This window comes from Schistosoma mansoni, chromosome 1, assembly GCF_000237925.1.
Source record: "Schistosoma mansoni strain Puerto Rico chromosome 1, complete genome".
Classification (NCBI taxonomy): domain Eukaryota; kingdom Metazoa; phylum Platyhelminthes; class Trematoda; order Strigeidida; family Schistosomatidae; genus Schistosoma; species Schistosoma mansoni.
In genome coordinates this window covers 62440134-62464176 of record NC_031495.1, presented here as the reverse complement: position 1 = coordinate 62464176, position 24043 = coordinate 62440134, and the positions used below count along the sequence as shown (strand labels likewise).

Below are 24043 nucleotides of genomic sequence, written 5' to 3'. Positions count from 1 at the left end.
AACGTGGGTGCGATGCCCCTTTGGAAAATATTTTGAAAAAAACACATTATATCTGAACGAATGAACTGCTATCAACTTTTATAGATTATATTTACTAAACAACCCTGCAGTGGATGCATACTGTGAACTAGTATATGTTGTAACTTGTAGATCATGCCTGTAAAAATGGTGTGCACCTGCCCTTTGAGAAATATATTATTATTACTATTATTATCATTTTGCAAAGTTGAAATCATGAGTCAATTGAAGCTAGACCTCCATCGAAAACCTGGAAGCACTAGACGGCCGTTTCGTCCTATTATGGGACTCCTCAGCAGTGCGCATCCACGATCCCGCACTCGCGAGATTCGAACCCAGGACCTACCAGTCTCGAACCAGAGTCCTTAACCAATGCTTCCAGGTTTTCGATGGAGGTCTAGCTTCAATTGACTCATGATTTCAACGTTGAAAAATAATGAAATCCCCACAAATCCCCTTCTGATTATTATTATCATTATTATTCAGTTCCTCTAACGGTCCCAAAAAGCTAAAAACAGCCTACAATCATCAAGAACCGCACTTTTCGTTTGCTTAGTCGCAAAAGGCACTGTTGGGCCGAACATAAACAAACTGATAACAACGGCGCGTACAGGCAATACAAACATACAAGGAACATATGCACAAAGGCAATAAGAGAAGACAGGCTTCAGTACCAGACCAAGCTTATCGACAAATTTATCTCCAATCCGAAAAGATTATTCCGTTATGCAGCTTCTCTTCGACAAGGCGAAACTGGAGTTTCCCAGTTATTACGTCCCAATGGTCCGGCCAACAACGACGGTGATGCCGCCAACCTTTTGGCTGAACAATACTCTCAGACATTGCAGCCGACCTACATCAACTATGCTGACGAAAGCTTCGCCTGCGCCTGCACAGGACTTTCCGAAGTGGATCTGAGCGCTGACCTGGTGCTCCATAAACTGCAGCACATAAGGAAAGACACTTCTCCTGACCCGATTATGGTTCACTCTGCTATACTAAGGGAAGCAGCTTCAATCCTGGCGACACCACTTAGCGCGGTGTTTGCACACTCGCTAAGCAGAGGCAAACTGCCGGAAATTTGGAAGCTGGCTCACATCACACCAATTTTCAAAGGAGGTCGACGTAGTGAACCCTCAAGCTACCGACCAGTGGCCCTTCTCTCCATACCTTCCAAAATTATGGAATCCCTAATATACGACGGTATACTAGAATACTTATCATCCTCAAAGTTCTTCTCACCTCAACAGCATGGTTTCAGAAAAGGTCATTCTTGTATGACCAACCTGCCGACTGCGGTGGATAGATGGACAACCATCCTTGATCGCAAGGGGAAGGTTGACGTCATCTACCTGGACTTCTCGAAAGCTTTTGATAGGGTCAACCATGCATGTCTTATCAATAGGCTTAGGCGATTGGGTATAAAACTCCCTCTGATTGACTGACTCGCTTCATATCTAGAAAACCGACATTTTAAGGTCGGGGTTAACTTCACTCTCTCTGAGGCTACGGAATGTCCTAGTGGGGTCCCCCAGGGCTCAGTACTGGGTCCAATTTTCTTCTTGATTTACATTAACGATCTTCCACAACAAGTTTCATCTGACTTATTGCTTTTAGCTGATGATGTGAAACTTTGGGGAGAGATACGTAACCATAAGGATATAAAAGCACTTCAGGAGTATCTGACTCGACTTCAAAGTTGGGCAGACGACAACGGACTTACCTTCAACACTTCAAAGTGCAAAGTAGTCCATCTGAGACATGTTGCAGACTATAGTTACAATTTAGGAAAATCCTCTCTAGAAGTTTCCCAAGTTGAAAAAGATTTAGGAGTGTTGGTACCCTACGACTTGAAATCGTACGCTAGTCATGACAAAAACGCTTTTCAAGCAAATATTGCACTGGTAACATTGAAGCGCATTTTCGGCCAGTTTGATGGCAGAACATTCCACATAATCTTCAACAGTTTTATTCGTCCCCATTTAGAGTACGGAAATATAGTATTTCCTCCCTCCCTCCAAAAGGACATAGGACACTCTGGAACGTATCCAACGTCGAGCCACTAAATCAGTTCGGGGACTCAAATTCAAACCTTACGAAGAGCGCCTTCATCACTTAACCTTTACCCGTTAGAGTACAGGCGTCTTAGAGGTGACCTTCTTATGACTTACAGTATCCTTAATACTTCTGGTCATCCCCTTAAACATCTTCTTAAGCTTAGTCACAACATTAACCTAAGAGGTACCACCTAGAAACTCGAGACCCAACATAGCAAAACAGACTGCAGACATAACTTCTACTCCGTAAGAGTTGTCAAGTGCTGGAATTTGCTGCCGATTGAGCTAGTCCAAGCGACTTCCCATGGGTCCTTTAAGAGGAAACTTGAGTTATTTATAAGGACTAAGGATATTATTATGATTTACCAAATTCTTTTTTTCCTCTATTATCGTTATTATACCTAGGTTCTTGACTGGAGGTATCGGTAATCTACTGTTACTAGACACGGAAGCCCGTTAAGCGAAAGCTTCTTCTATTCCGTCCTCAACCATTTGAATCTATTAAACCATTTGTTTTTTTGTATCACTACTAGTACGGTCTGTCTCAGGTGACCTAGTGGAACAGAGGCGGGGTTTTGTCTTGTTCTGTTTCGTTCCCACTATGCATGTAGTTTCACTTTGAAATAATTGCTACTCACAAGGTTGTATCAACTCAATTTTACTGTAAGCTACCTTGAAGCGTTTTTGTTATTTTAAATTAAGGCATTAGTAAGGCATAACATGACAATTTGCATAAAGTGTATAAAAGCGAATAAATATAAAGTTTATGGAACTAGATATTTGAATATCACTATAATTTAAGTCAATGAGGTCATGCGTTAGCTTTTTCGCTGACAAAATTCTAGTAACTGCTCATATTTAGATATGGGTATATCCTTTTCTGTGTTCAAATTGTCTATGTCAAAAACACAAAAAGTGGTGAATTTTAAGAACCCTGTTTTACTGAATGAATTCACTTTTATCTAAGTTTATGGAATAAATATATGAGTCAGTAATATAATAAAACAGGGGACTGTCTTGTTTTTGTCGAATTTTTTTCTAGGTAGCAACTGTTGGAAGTTTATAAACATAAACTAGCATCTGGGGTAAATTTCCAAATCAAATATTTATATCTCATTTGCAACTAGTCCACTGGCAATTTTTTTAAATTTTCCTGGGAGTTTCTGTGGGGACTATACTGTTACAAATTTGGCACTACACATTAATTACTGATATGGGTTTGGCTGATGCAATTGAAAAGCTTAAGAACCTCATCTACTCAAAGCCCTCTAAGAGTCGTTCAGATTTCAGCAGTACCTCCATCAATTCTGCAAGTTATGATCCCACTAGATTTTATTACATGAATTGTGGTGATAATGGGTCGTACGTCGACGTCGAGTGTATCGCTACTGAAGAATTTATTCGCGTTTATGGTGTGAACTTCGACATGAAATGTTCTGATTTCCTCGTTCAACTTTGTTCATTATGCGGCTTAGAAGTAGTGGACTACACTTTCTTAGTTCCTTGCGAGGGTCTATCTGGGGCTTCAGGCATCTGTTGGCTTTCCGCTCCTTCTAGGAGTAAGCTTGGCCATTGGGTTAATTCTGATACAACTCAAACAACACTACCATCTATGGTTAGACTCATTGCTAAATGCTGTTTCAAGAAGTCTGCTAAACTTTATCAGTATCCGTTTCTTGACACGAAGTTCAAATACCCTATTACACTCCTAAAAAGGGGGAGGGAGTTTTTAAACGAAGTGAGTTATAAATACGTTTTTTCCATGTATTGAGTTACTTATGACCTCGTCGGATTTCATTTCAATAATTGGACGTGTTGGATAGTGGCTTGAATAGACATAAAAAGAAAATGCAGTTTTAAACATGTTTGGCGTCAAGAGTATTGGAGATCACCTCTAAATCACATGGTTTGGTTGTCAGCACTTTCTATTTTCTCATCCAAAGTCATACCACTAATAATGATTAACAACAGCTGGTTTCAAAATGCTCATTTACAGTTTTTAGATGACTACCATTTTGTCTGGTGTGTTTGTCATGCAGCACATGTTCTCTTTGATCTAAGCTCACGGGGTAATCTGCTGTAATAATACTTCGCAAATTCCTTTCATTTCTTGACCTCCTGATACTAGTTTGATTTCTGAATCATTTATATGCCGCAATGATTTTATTTATGTATTCGTCATTTTATTCGCTACTGACTTTTGACATAGCATGGTTTTTAAGACATTAAATTTTTAATTGCATCTGTATAGTGGAAGAACAAACTCCAAAACTTGTTCTGTAAATGTACGCTTATTGATGCACAAGATTAATGCTTTTCTATCCATATTTCTGAAATTGGTAGGGACATCGGATTACTGTGCATTTACCAGAAAATTGCATGATTGTCGTTCGCGGACGTTTGGATCAACCTATTAGTAAAGTTCTTCAAAAAGTAAGCTTTTTCGGTCGAATTTCGCATAGTCGTTTGGCGCGATGCTGCGCCGACTTACTAATTCTTTAGCTTTACCGATTCATTCTATACTTTGCCTTCTGTTATCTCTATTTTTACATCATTCATCACCACCAGTATCATTGTTTCCATTCCTTTTCTCTTTGTCTTCCTAATTTCCTTTTAGTATCGTAGTGAGAAGCGTAACAGATTTGAACTGATACGCATGTGTAACATGTCATCCTTCTGTTCATGTTTCTTAAGTATGTCGGGTCGGTACTAAAGGTAGCCTACTTGGACTACTGATTTTTCAGTGGAAATATAGGTATCATGTGTTGTACTTTTGTGCGCATCTAGCACTGGATTTATATATCGATCTTTGTCACTGTTGTGTAGTCATATGATGTTTTTATATTAGAGATCCAGGATATGTGATGGTATATTCAACACGTTTTCACTGAGTTTCTCAAAACTATCATTGTTTTCAAAGTTTGACAACACTGTTTGTACTTGCTGCAAGTTTAAACTGAAATCTTGTACGTTCAATTTAATCTTTTTATTCCTGAATAGGGATTATCTGTTTTATGAAGTTACTTACTTTCTAGTAATAATGTGGAGTAACCATCTAGTGCTCAGACTTCAGCAAATTAAAAATGTAGATTAGCAAGCCACAGCCTTCATCTAGAGGGTTCCTTTAACCATTGTTCTACACCACAATGAACCTGTTTGGGTAATTTAGTGATCTAGAGAGAAGTGATAAATCGCTTCTAACTAGTAGACTCAAAATGTTTTAGCAGCTATCAATATTTTACTGCATTGCTGTTTTTGTTCAGTGAAATGTACATAGTGTCAAACTTGGGCACTATATAATCGTAATGAAGACTTATTCGGTGTGCGATCCAATAACACCAGCTAATGCTAACCGTGGTACCACCAAAGGTATGAAGAGTCCTTTTTCAGTATATTCGCATGTGGACAGACATTTATATCCTTGTCCAGAAAAGTCATATTGGCTGCCGTTAGTTACTGCCTGAATCAGTCAAATCTATTGCCTTTTCCACCCGACTCTTGTTATGAGTAAAACACATTTTTTACCCGTTTATTTGCAACGTCTTAAACTGATGAGCTGTACAACTTCCAAGTATCCATTCTTGTGGGTCCATACGTATCAGTTTAAGATTCCTCATTCCACGACATCATGTAAGAAACTAAACTCATGGCTCCATCTGTTACCATTTATAAGTGAAGGATTAGTGGCGAGTGAGGACTGACATAAAACTTATTCTTTGGGCGTTCTTGTTTCATACTGTATTAGTAGGATCGAAGAACTCAGCTGCTTACTTTCAAAACGATAATGTTACATTTTTCAACTTTAAATTTTAATCTCTATTTTATCCACACCACTCATCTAATTAAAATCCTTAACTTCACTTCCACTCAGTCATAATTTATTGTCCGGTAGAAATGTACGTCAGTCCAAGCTCTCACGCCAGATCGGCACAATGGGATGATGTTACCAATGTGTTTAGCAGAAATAATAGTATCTGTGATGTTGAAGAAGACTAAGCAATAAGAAAATGATTCGAAACAAAACGATCAAAAGGTATTCACTAAGAAATATATTAGACTCAAGATCTATGGTAAGATAGATTGAATGCGTATGCGCCTCTGCTACAAGTTTTAATGCATGTCAACTGACGTCCCCAATCAGTGGTCGTTGTTATTGCGTATTAATCCTCAACTACGAAAATTCTGTGGTTTCACAGCCTGATTCCACGTATTGGTGTATCTGCCTCCAGTTTTCTCTCAGCTCGCTCCAATACCTGTCAGTATTAGACGTCAAGGTAGTTCGTTATTGAAGATACGTAATGCGTTTCGTATTAACATCAGTCAGTAACGGTTCACACCCTCACCAACGGATTTGCGATCTTTCCCTAGCACTCTATTCCTCACCTCCACATTGTTCTATGATAACCAAGCAATGCTTCGAAGACTTTTGTGATCGAATACCTGCACCTAACTTGAGTTTCATACTAGTATAGACCATGTCTCTCAGCCACAGAGTAAAATAGGTCGGACTTCCACACACCTTACCTCTTGGTTAGCAAACATCTCACCCGCTTCACAGGTGACCCGATTTGACTAAAGCTAACTGAGGTTTCTGAATCCATCAACCCTGGAGAGGTCATATTTACACTTTTACTACATTCTTTGACAAAGTGGACTGCTCCATTCAGGTTAACAAACATAGTCTCATTTGGAGGATAGTACAAGTGCCTGTGTTCTCAAATCTACTGAACGGCGAAGACTTTTTCAATACATCGACCACCAGGTCTGAAGCAGGTCTAACTTTCCCGGGTTGTGTGCTTGATTTCTAATTGACCAACGCAATTTAAACCTCTAAGTAGTATGATTTGTCTTATGCGGTAAATATATCGCAAGTTTAATCTGCCAACTTATTACTTTAATTTTCAATGGGCCCAACCATTTGATAATTTTTAGGACTTACTGAATAACTTATACTATTCGGTGTGTGGTGTATTCAACTTACTGACAATGTACGTGTTTTACACCATCGATTTCACCTTGCTTTCATTTCAGGTGTCTTCGGAGCGTCATGTTCAATTAAGCAACTACTTCATTATTGATCCCCAAAAGGGAACGATTTTAGATCCAAAAGATACATTCTTAAACCAAAATGCTGAACAAATTGAACTTAAAGGTTGGTAACTCGGTTTGGATTTCTTTATAGTAACCCAATTATTCTCTTGCCACTAGCTTCTGCAAAGTTCATATAGATATAACAAACTTGATATAAATAAAACCGGTAGTTTTCGATAACCCGCCTGGCAGAGTCGCTCAGAACGACTATCAAGAGGTATTTAGGTCGGCTCCTAATTCTTTCTGTCTTTACTGGAAAGATATGGTATTATAATGAATAAAATCCTTGGTTGCATGATCTTTTAATTCTGGATTGTAGTCATGTGACTAAAAAGTTCTCTAAATTTCAGGTTTACTAGATAGCTCTTTAATCATTTGTTTATTCTTTCTTAGTTCTGAAACATTAGCCTTTATATTGATGCCATAGTAACTGTGTTCTAAGGTCAGTCAGAAACAACGTAGAACCTAGCAGATAGCGTAAAGATTAAAAAGTTTGTTGACATATTTGCTTCGTGAGTCTTTTCGTAGTCCGGTTATAGTGAGTGTTAAACAACTGTAACCATGTTACTTGAGACTATATAATCATAATTATATCACTCATCAACCAATGACTTAGTGGTTTTCTATTCTTTTTAGGACATAGTTACTGTCCGATAGCATATGTTACATTTAAACCTACTTTATTTCACCATTTCGCCACATCCGTAGGAGTGTCGAAATATTTCGTCTCCGAGACTTTATTTCGAACATGAATTATCGTTCTCCCGATATGTAGCTACTTTACGTGATTGTCAAAGGTCGATTATCTTGGAAAACCAAAGTTATTCGATCTTATCTTTAAGGAATCAGTCAGTCAATTAGTCGCTATCTACATAAGACCTGGGATGGGTTTGCATCATTCCAAGTTGCCTCCGCTTACATCAGTGCAGCTAGGGGAAACAAACAAAATGGGAAGCATAGTATGAAAGATAACATGAAAATCAATCGAAATTTAAGTGTGAGAAATGAAGTTTGGATAGTTTACCCTTAGCTCACCTACAAAGAATAACCAAAGTTTTGTGCGACCACCAAATAAAGAGCTATGCAAAAGAATATCAATGAAATGGCAAGAACGGTAAGAATATTAATAGCTTTTTCAATGTAAAGCTAATCATAAAAAATATGGTTCGAAAAACAAAAATTAGGCAGTGATGTTCAAACAGTTAAGCTTGCCTAACTGAATCGCTGCTTGAGGGTTACTTGCACACTTGTTTATAAACAGATAGATGAGGAAACCACTTGATGTAATTTCTCCAATCATGTGAATTTGCGGTTATTGGAAATTGTTGAAACTTAAAAATCACTTCCCATATTGATATCTGGGTGTCTGCCTGTTATGATTTTTTAAATCTTTTATCTTTCAGAACGAGAGAAAGGTAAATCTAGCAAGAACTCAAAGTCAGACGAAAGGAGTCGAATCGATGACTCTCAAGAAAACTCTCTATCTAATTCGGAAATGAAAGTAAGAATTTTGTTTGACTATTCTTTAAAACGTCCATTTCAGTTACCTCGTGAGTTTTATCATCTATATTGAATTAGTGGATGACATAGTTGACTTGTTATTAAAGAACGTAACTTCTTTAACTGGAAGAATCCTCCTGGTTGTATTTTTAATATCCGAACTGTTTCTCCCATTCTTCTTCCCATTATTATTATTATTGTCACTATTATTATTATTATTATTATTATTATTATTATTATTATTATTATTCCACTCTCATACAGTAATTTCTGTTCGTTGTTCTTCTCTTTATTATACGCACTTTATATTCTCGATCTCTTCGCAACTTCATTTTCATTGTCAAGCACATATGTATTCGATGCAACCTTGTGCCAGTATTTGTGTTCAAACAAATAAATAAAAATAATTGGATGCAAACATTTTCTACTGCCAACTTGGCGCGAGCAATACTCCTGTCTGCTTATCAAAGAGCAAGTATCGTTTACATCGGCTCATACCATGTTACTTTATTTCTCTAAAACATGAAATAATAGTAACTGATGTACATGTGATGTCATTTGTATAGGCTTTAGAAACATCTCTCACGTGTAGCCGAATCACAAGTTGAGAAGTTATGTTAGTAGTCGGTCGATTGGCGAGTTGTAGATTTTCAACGAGTGAATTGCTTTAGGCTTGTGTTACATATCACTAGCCAGCGATTTGCAGCTCTAGTTAGTATAGTAGTGAGATAAAAAAAGTCGCATGTCTTTGAATCAATTCTTAATTTCATTGAGTATTGACACGTATTCTTTGGTTTTGACATTTTTTGCCTCTGACAAAGTGGTTTGAAAATTCTAAATAAATGTTTCAATCTATTAAACTACTCTGTTTTATTTATTGTAATTGATTAACGTCACATTTTTACGTCGGATATATGATACGATTATTTATTGGTAATTTCTATACTTCATGAGTCGATTAAAGCTATACCACCTGGAAAAACCTGGAAGCACTGGACGGCCGTTTCATCATAGTATAGGGTTCCTCAGCAGTGCGCGTCCACGGTGGGGAAATTCCGTGGATTGGTTGATGTTAGACATTGACACCGTTGGATGCCGGCTCATTGGTCTAGAGGTTAAGCGTTCGCGCCTAAGACCGGAGGTCCTGGGTTTGAGATCGTGGATGCTCACTTCTGAGGAGTTCCATACTAGGACGAAAGAGTTTTCCATGGTGGTCTAGCTTTAATCGACTCATGAATTCAACTATTAAATTGCTACAATCTCCAAAAACCCCTCTTCTGATAATAATTTCTAGACTATTTGTAGTTTAGGTCAGTTTACTCTTTAATAAACAAAATTGCGTTTTTTTATAATATCTGTAGTATTAATAATAGTGGTAAATTGGAATATTATTTTACAATAGACAACATAAGGTATACAAAAGTCTATTGATAAGTAGAGTAAAACGGAACTAAGTCTGCGTTAGCGATATATAGATTGAACTAAAGCTTGTTCCGTGCAGGATTGTGTTGGGGCACACTGACCGGCTATTTCTTAACCAATCATTGCTAGCAGAGACTTGGAGAAGACTAGAATCTTCTCATGTAAAAATTATAAATGTACCGACGTTTTTCTTGTTGTGATTCCTAATTCCATTCAACCTTTTTATTTGGAGTATAATTACATTCTTGTTCAACCGTGTTCTGGTTTAGGGACTTGTCGAGTGAAATAGAGTCTTAGAATACTACACAATAAAGGGTAGCTGGGTCGCAATAAGAGAAATTATGATAGTATGAATAGTCGAAAAATAGTTAATTTATTATTAATTACAAGTTTATCTGGAGATCTGTGTGCATTTTAGTTGTAGAACAGGGATAAATGTTCTTGTTAATTATATGTTAATAATTAACAGAGTTCTTTTTACAATTGTGTTAATGAATCATCTGAAGCGAAGAAATTACTAGTAATAATAACACTAGTCCACTTTGGCTTTTATTCACAGTTTTATCATTTTTAACGTGTTCATCATAAACTAACATCATCTAATGAACTAACGAAATCGAGTAACCATTAGATATCTGTCCTTGTTTTAAACATCTCAACAAGCCACAATTACAACATTACATCGATTTGTAAATCATCAACATTCAGGTTTCCTTGGCATTTTTGTCTGTAGTAATGGCTGCCTTCCAACTGTGCAACCATTCGAACTATGATGTACTGAGTCATAATCAAGTGCTTATTAATTGAGTTGGTTTGAAATAAATTTTCCGATAAGTAATTTTAACATGAATACATGGTAAAAGCTAGTAATAAATATAGTTGAATTTTAAGCTTTATGTACAATACTTTATAATTTTTTTTAGGCCTAATAGCTATTTAATTCATTTATAATCTTTCTTTGTTGTTATTGTTAACTAAGCATAAAAAGCGTCCAGCACCAAGTGTACCTGCTAAACAACAAGTAACTCATCGACATTTATCACCTTTTGCCGATGTACCCGACAAGGTACAATCTTCTAGTTGTGTGACACTACCAAGTAAGAAAGATGATATTAAAAGATTCGAGGATAAACGAAATTCAGTTGTTGGTAAGTTCTAGTCGCTGTTGATCATTTTTGGGTTGGTCAATTTTGTATTCCCTTATATTATTTGTGTAAATAGGAAAATAAAATATAACTGAACAGTACTTCAAGTTATCATTGAACAGTTATAATGTTGTTAATTACTTCTTTGATCACATAGAAAAAGATAAATCCGACAAATAATTAGGTAATAAGTTAGTCTAAGAATTCGTCGGGAAAGGCTTATTACTTCTTTGTTACTGAGGTAATTTATTTTAAAAAGCATTGAACGTTTATTATTTGTTTATCTAATTTGTGTGTGGGTAAGATCCACCGAATGATCTGTTGAACTTATCCAATATCTAATATTTTAATCATTTAGAATTTTACAAAATAGTTTTAAGAATGCTAATTTATAACTGCTGAAATGTAAGTGGTTATTTCTCAGTGAATTTAGTCTACAGTAATACATATCACTCATTTTTTAAACTTTTTATAGAGTTATTCAGGTGATTCATTGTGCACTGTAGTATTACTGCTCTGGACTTGCTATAGACAATTTATACTGAACTGATTTCCATTTATTGTATTATTCCTACTCTTTATTAGAATCTCAGAAAAATAAAGACTCATTTAGTAATTGCTCTCAAGAATCACGAAGTAAATCATTTGTTGTGAAGGATAAATCAAATTCGCACAAGCACAAATCGTCTACCATGGTGAGTTCAAATACAAAGAAGGTTTGTGTGTGCGTATTTTGTCTCATGAATTTTTGTCTTGCCAATATATATTTTTTTTTCGAGGAGAGTATTCCTTTAATTTAGCAGATATATTAATGCAGCTGCATTCAATAAACTACGTTGAAACTAAGTTGATATAATATTAAATTATAAACGTGGGCATATCTTGTTTCATTTAGTAAAAACATTGCATTCCTCGGTTAGTTACTTTCCACAAGCGCTGGAAAAGTGATTACTCCGAAATCAAGCAGTTCAGTTCGTGAACTAAATAACTAACTAATAATGAATGACTGAAGCACTAAGCGATGTTTCCAGAATCATCTAAGCGGACACAATTTTTCTAAACGTTTTAGATACTCTTCTTGACAAATCTTGGTAATTACAAAACCCTTAGTTGAGAGATTCTAGCCTCTTTAGTGGTATTACAAAACAAAAGGATGTAACTTGTTAGAAATGTAATGCTTTTTGTATCAGCCTCGATTATACTTATAACTTGAGGTGATAGCAATATTCCTGCACTCACTACAATCGTTGAAATATTTAACTTGGTCGATACTCTATAATCATAATTGTGATGAATTCAGTTAAATATGTACAAGAAAGTAAATTAGCGTTAAATAGTTGCAATCTTAACAAAGTTGATCTACTACATACTGAATTTGAGCCAGATAGTATGAAGCCAATAATTTCAGATGATTTTTGTTTAACTGCTTTATAATTCCAATATATTTACTACTCATCTTGTGCTATAAATAAATAAAAAAACTGATATGATTCACTGCAAGGAAAGAGACAAGTAGGCATAACAAATATTTATTCAACACCGAAAATACATCAAAAACTATATTCCAAGATTAAATTAAACTATGTAGCGCTTACCACTGGTAAATGAATATCTAAATAAAAAAGCTAAGTTTAAATCATCAAAAAATTAAACAAGTATAAACAACAAATGTAAAAACTTGACCTCACATTTAATTACCACATATTAATATTTACATTCTTTTCAATGTGCCGCCAATTATAGAAAGTTCTAGATCGGAACATATAGTACGACTTTTTATTCATCGCTAGTCAACGCTCTACTATGTGTATTAGTTTTTCTTTCAGTCACATTGACCTCAGATTCTTTTCCACGCATTAGTGTTTTGACTAGTTGGTTTAAGATATTGAGTCGTATCTAGTAAATGTATTATTGGGGTTTTGTGTTTCTATTGTGAGCGGATTTTATTTGTGACTGTTTCATCATCTCTTTTCCATATGAATGTGGAAAATCAATGTTTTTTGGTATGTATGCAATGTAAACATAATGTCTGATCAGTCTAATTTGATGATGTTTTACTTGAGTGTAATTTGTCATCCTTATTCATATGATATGATAGTGGTTGATACTTTCTTTCACTGCTCTTAGGAATCCGTGAAAAATTATCGTTCTCCTGCACCTCCACCACCACCACCATTACTTCCGAATCTCGTTATACCTGTTAATGGTAGTGATCCAAACATTTCCAAGTCAAAACATAAAGAATCTCGTAAATCTGATTCACACTTGCTTGTAATGGATAGTAGCCTAGATGATGAATTTACAAAAGAAGGTAAGCCACTTTGTCAATTCTGTGTGTTATTTTTCAACATATAAATTTCGGTACATCTATTCAGACTAAAATATTGTAGATTTCAACTGGTTTGTTCATTTTAAATAGTGGCATCTGGCTGAGTGTAACAATTTTTCTGTCAACAACTGGTGTACATTAATTTTTTTAATCAGTATTACTGGTCAATTTCCACTAGATATTCATATTCAATGGAAATTATGTTTTTGCTGAAATTCACCTGTGTACGTAGAATGTTATAGTATGTCTAAATTATTTGTGTTATAATGGTTTGTAACCTTTATTATTTATGTGCTTTGCTAGGCCGCAAATCAAATAAACGCTCAGCGCCCAAAAATCCTTCTCAAGAGACAGTTACAAAGCCAAGTGTTGTCGATATTGTGAACAATCAATCAAATTCTCATGAATGTAAACCATATACCACAGTGAATTCCATTACAAAGAAGGTTTGTTTATGGATATTGCCTAGAAAAATATATATTCTAAGGAGTGTTGTGTTTTTATTTGAAAGATCTTGGTGAGTTTGTGTACCAGGTCCTGGGATTCGTGTTTGTTCACGCTGAACAAAATCATAAAATGTAATTTGTCAACAATATTGTGTCTTTCGTACTGATCTTGATTACACTTACTACATGAAACGTAACAATATTGCTACATCTGTTACGACCGTTTAGATATTTAATCTGATCAACACTCCATAATCATACTTGTGATGAATTGAGTTAAAGATGTCCAAGACAGTAAATTGGAGAGCGTTAAATAGTTGTAATGTGAACAACGTGGTCTTAGTTAATTACTCTTGTTATCCCTCGTGGAGCATAGGTTTCTGACCAGTATTCTCCAACCAACTCTGTGTTTGGGTGTATTTTTCATTTGTTCATAAGTGCGCTTCATTCTTATGTCTGCTTTGTATTCCTGTTTCATTGTGTTTTTGATCTGCTTCTTTTACTTTTGCCTTCAGGATTCCAAGTTAGAGCTTGCCTTGTGATGTAGTTTGATTTCCTCAATGTATATCCTATCCACCTCCATTATCTTTCCCGATTTCCTCTTCAGATCGAAGTGGGTTTGTCCTCTCCCACTGTAGGTTGTTGCTGATAGTATCCGATCAACGGATATTGAGTATTCTGCGTAGACAATTGTTGATAAATACTTGTACATTATTGATGATGGTTGTAATAGTGCTGGAAGTTTCAGTTCCGTAGAGTAGAATTGTCTTGACGTTCGTATTGAAGATACTGACTTTGGTGTTGGCTGACAGACAGTTGTTTTGAGTGTTATATGTGCTCCAGTTGTAGGAATGGTGTCCTTTTTTACCGATTCTCGCATTAACGTCTGCATCGGATCCTACTTGTTCATCGATAATGCTGACCAGGTACATGAGAGTTTTGACCGGTTCCAGAGTTTCTCCATAGAGTGTGATTGGTTTGGTTGGTGTTCTTGGTGTTGATTTTGAGGATCTGGTGTTTTCTTTTGTGTATGTTGAGGCCTGCTGATGCGGAGGCTGCTGCTACACTGGTTGTGTTGACCTGGATTTGTTGATGTGTATGGGCTAGAAGGAGCGGGTGATCTGCGAAGTCCAAATCGTCTAGTTTACTCCGTGCTGTCCATTGTATTGCGTGCTTCCCCTGAGATGTGGAGGTCTTCATAATCCAGTCAACCACCAGAAGAAAATGAGAAGGTGATAGTAAGCAGTTCTGTCTGATATCTGCCTTCACTTGCAGTGGATCTGTAAGCTGCGCTCCATGCACGAGTTTGTAGTGTAGTGCATCGTTAGAACTCCGTATGATGTTGACGATGTTCACAGGTGCACCACAATGTTAAAGGAAACTTTTATCAGTTTCTCTCAACTACATTGTTAATTGATTTCTCAAAGTCCGGAAAGTTGATGTTAATGGATGTGTTCCATTTAATTGATTGTTCAACGATGATCCGTAGTTTCGCGATGTTGTGTGTGCACGATGGAACCTGACGTAATTCAGCCTGTTGAGCGTGTACTCGGCTTCAACGACAATGTGTTGATAACGGTTCTTAGTACTGATAGTGGTTTGATGCCTGTCTAGTCCCATACTTGCTGTGATTTTCTTTCTTTGATATTTTTATGAGGTATCCTTCTTTCCTGTCTGTCGGCAATAGTTCTCTCCCCGAAATCTTCCTGAATAGAACGTGGAGCATCTTTGTTGTTGCTACTGTGTCAGAATTAAGTGCTTCAGCTGGTATGTTGTTGGGTCCTGCTGCTTCCCCACTTTTGACTTTTCTGATGGCCATGTTGATTTTTTCTATTGTTAGCGGAGTAACAGCTAAAGGTAAGGTGTATATGTGCTGCTTCGATGTCAGATGGGTTCAGTGGAGCTGGCTTATTCAAGAGTTGTTTAGAGTGTTCTACCCACCTGTTCCTTTCTTCTTGAATCTCAATGTTTGGTTTACCTTCTTTGTCCTTGATTGGTCACTGTGGTTTACTATATTTCCCTGGTAGATTCTTTCTTTTATCATATAGTTGTCTCGTATTTCCTTCTGTTGCAACATTCTCCGCTGTCATTCCTAGGCCTTTCACATATTTCCTCTCCACTTCACTCGCTTGTTTGTTTTGGTGTATTCTTCTTGAGCCTTGGCTTTCTCTACTCTTGTTAGGCTGTTCTTAGTTACTGTTTTCTTGTCCTTTCTTTCTTGACTCTTGTTCAGGATATAAATAGAGATCTACTCGTTATGATGGTGCTACTTGCAATCAAACACCTCCAGGCATGTTGAAGTTGATTCTTTTTTAATCCCCTTCCACTTGTTCTCCATAGTAGTTTCCTCTTGTTTGGGTTGATCTTGTAAGTCTTGGGACTTGCTGCTGATACCTATCTTGGATTTGTCGAATGTGTCAGTATCTCGAAAGAAGACTATCAAAATTTTGTAATGTTGCTCGCTCATCTGTTCAGTGCTCTTTAAGTTGAATTTCATCTTGGCCACGAGCAGGTGGTGATCTGAAGCTATGTTAGCTCCTCCCTTTGTTCTCATGTTTTCGATGAACCTTCTGAATTTTTATTGATGGAAATGTGGTCGATGTGGTTCTCTGTATTGAGGTTTGATGAAACTCCTGTAGCTATGTGTGTCTGTGCGGTAATATAGTTCCACCCATAACCATTTTGTTGAATGCACATAAATTTACAAACCCTTCACAATTTTCGTGACTTCTAGTTCATGGCGTCCAATGATATCTTCATAACCGATGTTGTCCATCCCAACCTTGAGGTTTAGGTCTCCCATCAGGACTGTAAGGTCTTTCCGTGAGCACTTCTCTATGATCGACTACAGTCTCTCATAATATTGTTCTTTATCGTATTCGTTGTTATGATTGATGGGCGCATAGCACTGTATAACAATAATTGTGATCCTCTCTTCTTTGTTTTGAAGTATGTTTCGGTGATCCTAGTTCCACGAGATTCCCATCTCATAAGCGCTTCTTGTGCTTCTTCGAAAATCATCAGTACAACTGTTGGTGTGTGCCAGATATTTTCTTCCCCATGACTAGAGTACAATAACATTTCTCTCTTCAAGGTTATCTTTTCTGTCTATCTTGGGTCCAAGGGGGTGTAACTTGTTCCGAACACCACCATGTTTTGTATTCTGATATCAGTGGTTATTTCATTGGTCCTCTCGGTCTCCTGCACTGTTTGGATCTTCCATGTACTTATATTAGTTGTGGCTCTGGTTGTCAGAAGGGGCGTCGGTCTCATGACTTCTGAGAAATCCCGTCTTTCACTTGAGGCCGTCATAACTCCTCTGAATTGAGGTCCTCCAAATGCCAGGAGAGAGTTTGAATGATTTAAGTGATTTTTCAGATTAGCTATTTTCGAGTAAGGTTGTTTTCTATGCGATTGTTTCAATAAACCGATGTCCAAACTTGCACTCTTATCCCGGTCTTGGACCAATAGTGAACGTAGAAGGGATACAGGTGGGTTGAAAGATGGTCTTCCATACACTTGATTTGCACCAAACAGACTGAAGCTAGTATTTTCAGATAATTTATGTTCTACTTTTTGATAATTTAAATATATTTACCATTGATTTCGATCTATAGAATAGACTAATAACAGTGATCAGTGTTATTTCGCAAACCATCATACGATTTGTTAAATATCATTTTTGGAAGCTGTAATGTCTGTTCAGGTTTTTCTTTCAGTCACATTGACCTCAGATTTCTTTCTACGCATTAGTGTTTTGACTAGTTGGTTTAAGATATTGAGTCGTATCTAGTAAATGTATTATTGGGGTTTTGTGTTTCTATTGTGAGCGGATTTTATTTGTGACTGTTTCATCATCTCTTTTCCATATGAATGTGGAAAATCAATGTTTTTTGGTATGTATGCAATGTAAACATAATGTCTGATCAGTCTAATTTGATGATGTTTTACTTGAGTGTAATTTGTCATCCTTATTCATATGATATGATAGTGGTTGATACTTTCTTTCACTGCTCTTAGGAATCCGTGAAAAATTATCGTTCTCCTGCACCTCCACCACCACCACCATTACTTCCGAATCTCGTTATACCTGTTAATGGTAGTGATCCAAACATTTCCAAGTCAAAACATAAAGAATCTCGTAAATCTGATTCACACTTGCTTGTAATGGATAGTAGCCTAGATGATGAATTTACAAAAGAAGGTAAGCCACTTTGTCAATTCTGTGTGCTATTTTTCAACATATAAATTTCGGTACATCTATTCAGACTAAAATATTGTAGATTTCAACTGGTTTGTTCATTTTAAATAGTGGCATCTGGCTGAGTGTAACAATTTTTCTGTCAACAACTGGTGTACATTAATTTTTTTAATCAGTATTACTGGTCAATTTCCACTAGATATTCATATTCAATGGAAATTATGTTTTTGCTGAAATTCACCTGTGTACGTAGAATGTTATAGTATGTCTAAATTATTTGTGTTATAATGGTTTGTAACCTTTATTATTTATGTGCTTTGCTAGGCCGCAAATCAAATAAACGCTCAGCGCCCAAAAATCCTTCTCAAGAGACAGTTACAAAGCCAAGTGTTGTCGATATTGTGAACAATCAATCAAATTCTCATGAATGTAAACCATATACCACAGTGAATTCCATTACAAAGAAGGTTTGTTTATGGATATTGCCTAGAAAAATATATATTCTAAGGAGTGTTGTGTTTTTATTTGAAAGATCTTGGTGAGTTTGTGTACCAGGTCCTGGGATTCGTGTTTGTTCACGCTGAACAAAATCATAAAATGTAATTTGTCAACAATATTGTGTCTTTCGTACTGATCTTGATTACACTTACTACATGAAACGTAACAATATTGCTACATCTGTTACGACCGTTTAGATATTTAATCTGATCAACACTCCATAATCATACTTGTGATGAATTGAGTTAAAGATGTCCAAGACAGTAAATTGGAGAGCGTTAAATAGTTGTAATGTGAACAACGTGGTCTTAGTTAATTACTCTTGTTATCCCTCGTGGAGCATAGGTTTCTGACCAGTATTCTCCAACCAACTCTGTGTTTGGGTGTATTTTTCATTTGTTCATAAGTGCGCTTCATTCTTATGTCTGCTTTGTATTCCTGTTTCATTGTGTTTTTGATCTGCTTCTTTTACTTTTGCCTTCAGGATTCCAAGTTAGAGCTTGCCTTGTGATGTAGTTTGATTTCCTCAATGTATATCCTATCCACCTCCATTATCTTTCCCGATTTCCTCTTCAGATCGAAGTGGGTTTGTCCTCTCCCACTGTAGGTTGTTGCTGATAGTATCCGATCAACGGATATTGAGTATTCTGCGTAGACAATTGTTGATAAATACTTGTACATTATTGATGATGGTTGTAATAGTGCTGGAAGTTTCAGTTCCGTAGAGTAGAATTGTCTTGACGTTCGTATTGAAGATACTGACTTTGGTGTTGGCTGACAGACTGTTGTTTTGAGTTTCGCAGAATAGAATAAAAGAAGTGATCAGTGTTATTTCGCAAACCATCGTACGATTTGTTAAATATCATTTTTGGAGGCTGTAATGTCTGTTCAGGTTTTTCTTTCAGTCACATTGACCTCAGATTCTTTTCCACGCATTAGTGTTTTGACTAGCTGTTTTAAGATATTGAGTCGTATCTAGTAAATGTATTATTGGGGTTTTGTGTTTCTATTGTGAGCGGATTTTATTTGTGACTGTTTCATCATCTCTTTTCCATATGAATGTGGAAAATCAATGTTTTTTGGTATGTATGCAATGTAAACATAATGTCTGATCAGTCTAATTTGATGATGTTTTACTTGAGTGTAATTTGTCATCCTTATTCATATGATATGATAGTGGTTGATACTTTCTTTCACTGGTTTTAGGAATTCCAAAATGAATGTAATTTAGCAGTGTCACCGCCACCTCCTCCCCCACCACCACCACCTCCACCACCACCACCTCCTCCACCTGCTTCATCCGATATAGGTCGAAGCTCCACTCTGCGTGTTAATGTTTCGGATCCATCACTTAAGGATTCAGGTAAGTCTGATTGGTGGTTTGTTGAAATTCATGGTTTATGAAATGTTAAGCTAATCTTTGTTTCGCTGTTATTTGTTGCAAAATTAATTTTATTAATAAATTTCCCACAATACTGGCTTAGTGATGTTTATTATTACTTTTATTGTTAGATTACACTGAACGGCGTTTCTGTGATGTTGTCCTCATTGGTTGTTATTTGTTTGTAGCTGTGTTAGTTGCATATCTGTCGCGTGTTACTTAATGGTAAAATTGTTTTGTTTTTTTACTGCGCCAACTCATTTTTCTGGACTCATATTTTGTGTAATTAATCTATATTATCACGACCTGGGCTACCTCTGCCACAACCGCTTCTGCTCTGATATTTATTGTTTTTGTCCCGTTCTCTGTGCCATGGTCGTACACAACGTTGTCGGATCCAAATTTATACTATGTGTTTGCTTTGTTTTTGACAGACTTTTTTGTATCTTACTGGATTGGGAGACTGTTGTTTCATAAGTCAAGCTCCTAACATTCTTATCTTTCTTCCCCGAAATTCATACACTAGACCACAATTTACTTATTTGCTCGTTTTACCTGACCTTGATGAGGATTTTTATGTTGTTTTCCTTAATATAACTGTATCGTTCTACAGATATGAAATACAAACAGAAGCTCAGTTGCTAGACGGATATCTCGCCTACGCCATAAATGCCGCAAGTTGACGAAAGGTAGACGAGCCTTGTGTATCCGTGCTGAGATTTCGCCACACATCAGACGACATGGGCTGATGAGTCTCTCAAGATAAGTGAAGCGGTCAACACGCTCAACGACTTCACTCCCTATTATTAGTTCAGGTGTCGATGCAACCCAATCCTGAAGTAACATTTTGTACTTCGAGGGGGACAATCGCATCCCGCATGCCTGCATAGTTGCTTATAGTGGTCAGAAGACTTTGCATTTTGTCAGCGTCTTCACCAAGCAGAACTATGTCATCGGTGTATTCTAAGTCAACAAGTTGGTCTCCCGGTAAAAGTTCAACTCCTGGAGATTTAGATGATGAAAGTGATATCTCTAAAAGCATATCAATGACAAAGTTAAACAAGAATGGGGAGAGTGGACAGCCCTGACGAACACCACTTGAGGTAACCAATTCTGATGACAGTTCGCCATATGCTCTAACTCGACCAGTTGTGTTCGAGTAGAGAGCCTTTATAAGGTTAATATACTTCTTTGGTACTCCTTTCACTGACAAACACTGCCACAGAACCTCACGATCAACGGAGGGAAATGCCGCCTCAAGGTCAAGAAATACTACGGTTGTGGGGCGTCTGAATGTATGTCTATGTTCTAGGACCTGACGTAGAGTGAATATCTGGTCTATGCAACCACGTTCAGGTCGAAAACCAGCTTGGTTTTCTCTAGTCTGCTCTTCACGAGCTTTGGTTAGGCGTCCAAGTATTATTGAAGCTAATATTTTAGACACTATATTAGTCAAACTGATCCCTCTGTGATTGTCACAGGAGGACTTTTGTCCTTTCTTATAGACTGGCACAATCAGTGATTGGGACCAGTCAGATGGAATTACGTCCAGTTCCCAGATTCTACCTAAGACCTCAGTCAATCTCGCTGCTAGTACTGGACCGTCATCCTTAAAATCTCAGAGGTAAACCTGTCAGGGCCTGCTGCTCTCCCACGCTTCGAATTTCCTATAACTTTTTCAACCTTGTAAAGAGTTGGTGGACTTACATTAACTTGCCATTCAGGTCGACTGGGGATCGTGGTAAACTGAAGTGTAGCTGAAAGCCAGTTGAACTGATCTCTAAAGTGTTCTGCCCATCGATCCAATCTCCTGGATTGAGAATGAATGAGATGCTCATCTTTGTCTGAGATAGTTTCGCTAATAGTTGGGTTCCTAATGCCGGTTTCTTTAATAAGTCTGAATAGCTGTCTGCTGTTATCTATTGCCGCTACCTTTTCCATCTCTCTTGCTTTCGTTACCCACCACTGTTCACGATCATTGCGTAGGCTTCTTATTAGCTTGCGTTTAGGTTGACTCCGCTCTTCATTATGTTTAGAACCAGATGGGATGAGTTTTCGAGCATGTATCAGTGCGGTAGATGCTGCTGAGATCCAGTGTTTCTCCCTAACCTTATGGTTTACCTTACTAGCGGATATCACTGCTGTTTCCACAGCTTTTCGGATGTCATTCCACGCTGCCTCGGGGTGGGAACAACTTACATGTCTGCCTAACTGTTTTTCCAGTTGTTCTTGAAATGTATTCTTAAGGGAAGATAAAGAGTGTATACACCGACGCCATTGTGATCGATTCTGATCCATGTCACCTAGAGTGTCTCAATAATATTACACTGGAAAGTTATTGTTTCTGTTTTAAAATATGGACTTATTCCTCTTTAACATTTTGGAAATGTTCATTTCATCTATCTAGTATATTATACTACTACTAGTAATAATTTTCATAACCTTTGTCCTGAATTTATGTGTCTTTCTGAATCATATAAAATACATTTGAATTTACTGAAGATTCAGGAGTGGAACCTGTCAGAAAATCATCAACAGTTTCAAATAATCCTAAAAATAATTTACAATCTCCCAGTATAGAAATGCTTACAGAACTGACAAATGCTTTCAAGTCTTTAAGAAAAACTACTAGTCTAATCGATGGCGAAAATGTTGACTTTTCAAAAAAACTTCCTGTTCATCGAGGCAAAATTATTTCAGGTGAGTCATTGCCCTAAACACTTTTATTATGATTTATTGAATTTTTGATTCCAATATTATTAATTCATTACTGTTAATTTAATTATCCTTTGGTTGGTTCATCTTGAAAACTGGTTGTTTGTATCCATTTCAACATGTCCGTTGATTGTCAGGTTACCTGAATGCCGAGCTTCAAGAAATTTCCTCGTTTTTAAGCTTACTGGATTGTATATTTTGACATTTCTATATTTTTAGCCACACATACACTAATCAATCAACTGAGACCTAGAAATGTATTCTTGTTCATGGGCTTCAATTGTGATTTTTCTCAGAAGCAATGTGATATACACTTGTCTCTCATTGATATAACTTTGAGCATTAAACTGGTTATGTGAAATTAGAAAAAGAGTATAATATTACATTACCAGCATCATTTGCGATATACATGAACATTGAGATTGTGCTGTTCTATTACTAGGTGCTTCGGTTGGCTAACATTTCAACATCATCCAAGTATATTATTTCTTGAGTTATTAATTTGTTAATGATGTTGATTTATTCAGTTACTTTTATATTTCTTCTTTCCATCCCTAACATTTTGCTGTGTGTAAAGCTATTCGACAAAATCCACCTGATACTTCAAATAATGCAGATGATAAACCGAACACTAGAATGCCATCGGTTCTAGAATCTGATGATAGTTCTTCTGTGGACACATCTTTGTCGTTACCATAGAGTGCTTTGGATCCTTATTGGTAATAATCAATCAGAATAATATCTACCAATGTGATAAAGTATGTTTCACAATTTACATACTTTGATGTAGATTTATTTTGTGTATTGATCTATGGTTATGCTCCATGAATTAAATGACTTTTATTTCAACATCGTTCTAAATTGTTAACACTAATATTTGTTTTCTAGATAATGCGATAAGTATATAAAGTTTATGAAAACTTTGTTTCCCTTGAAATTAGTGTAATTTACATTGCGTTCATAGATATATCTAAATATCACCACAGAACCAAGTATCTACATCTATATCTATATAGCTCATTACAATAGTCACAGCCGTCGGGGACTGATGCCATGTCTTGGATTGGCGGCCCATAGCTTTCTTCCAGTCTACACCCACATCAGAAATGATTGCGCGTCGATGTAGGGAGTGGTTGTGGATAAGTAACACATGTCCCATCCACCTCAGTTGGTGAAGAAATACTACCTCATCAATCGATTTCCTCTTTTTACCTAGTACTCTATTGCTAACCCAGACATT

The 24043-nt window shown here is 36.7% G+C and overlaps 1 protein-coding gene across 1 annotated transcript; it reads left to right on the top strand.

The window, feature by feature from the left end:
- Window positions 1-3288: 3288 nt before the first annotated feature.
- Window positions 3289-23502, top strand: Smp_152110 (hypothetical protein; the record flags this gene model as incomplete). Its single annotated transcript, XM_018795137.1, has 11 exons — window positions 3289-3813; window positions 4419-4508; window positions 7107-7227; window positions 8570-8667; window positions 11068-11236; window positions 11819-11928; window positions 13361-13544; window positions 13866-14008; window positions 19914-20070; window positions 22591-22788; window positions 23381-23502. The coding sequence occupies 11 exons, from the start codon at window positions 3289-3291 to the stop codon at window positions 23500-23502; spliced, it is 1917 nt and encodes a 638-aa protein (XP_018649480.1).
- Between the last annotated feature and the right edge of the window lie 541 nt (window positions 23503-24043).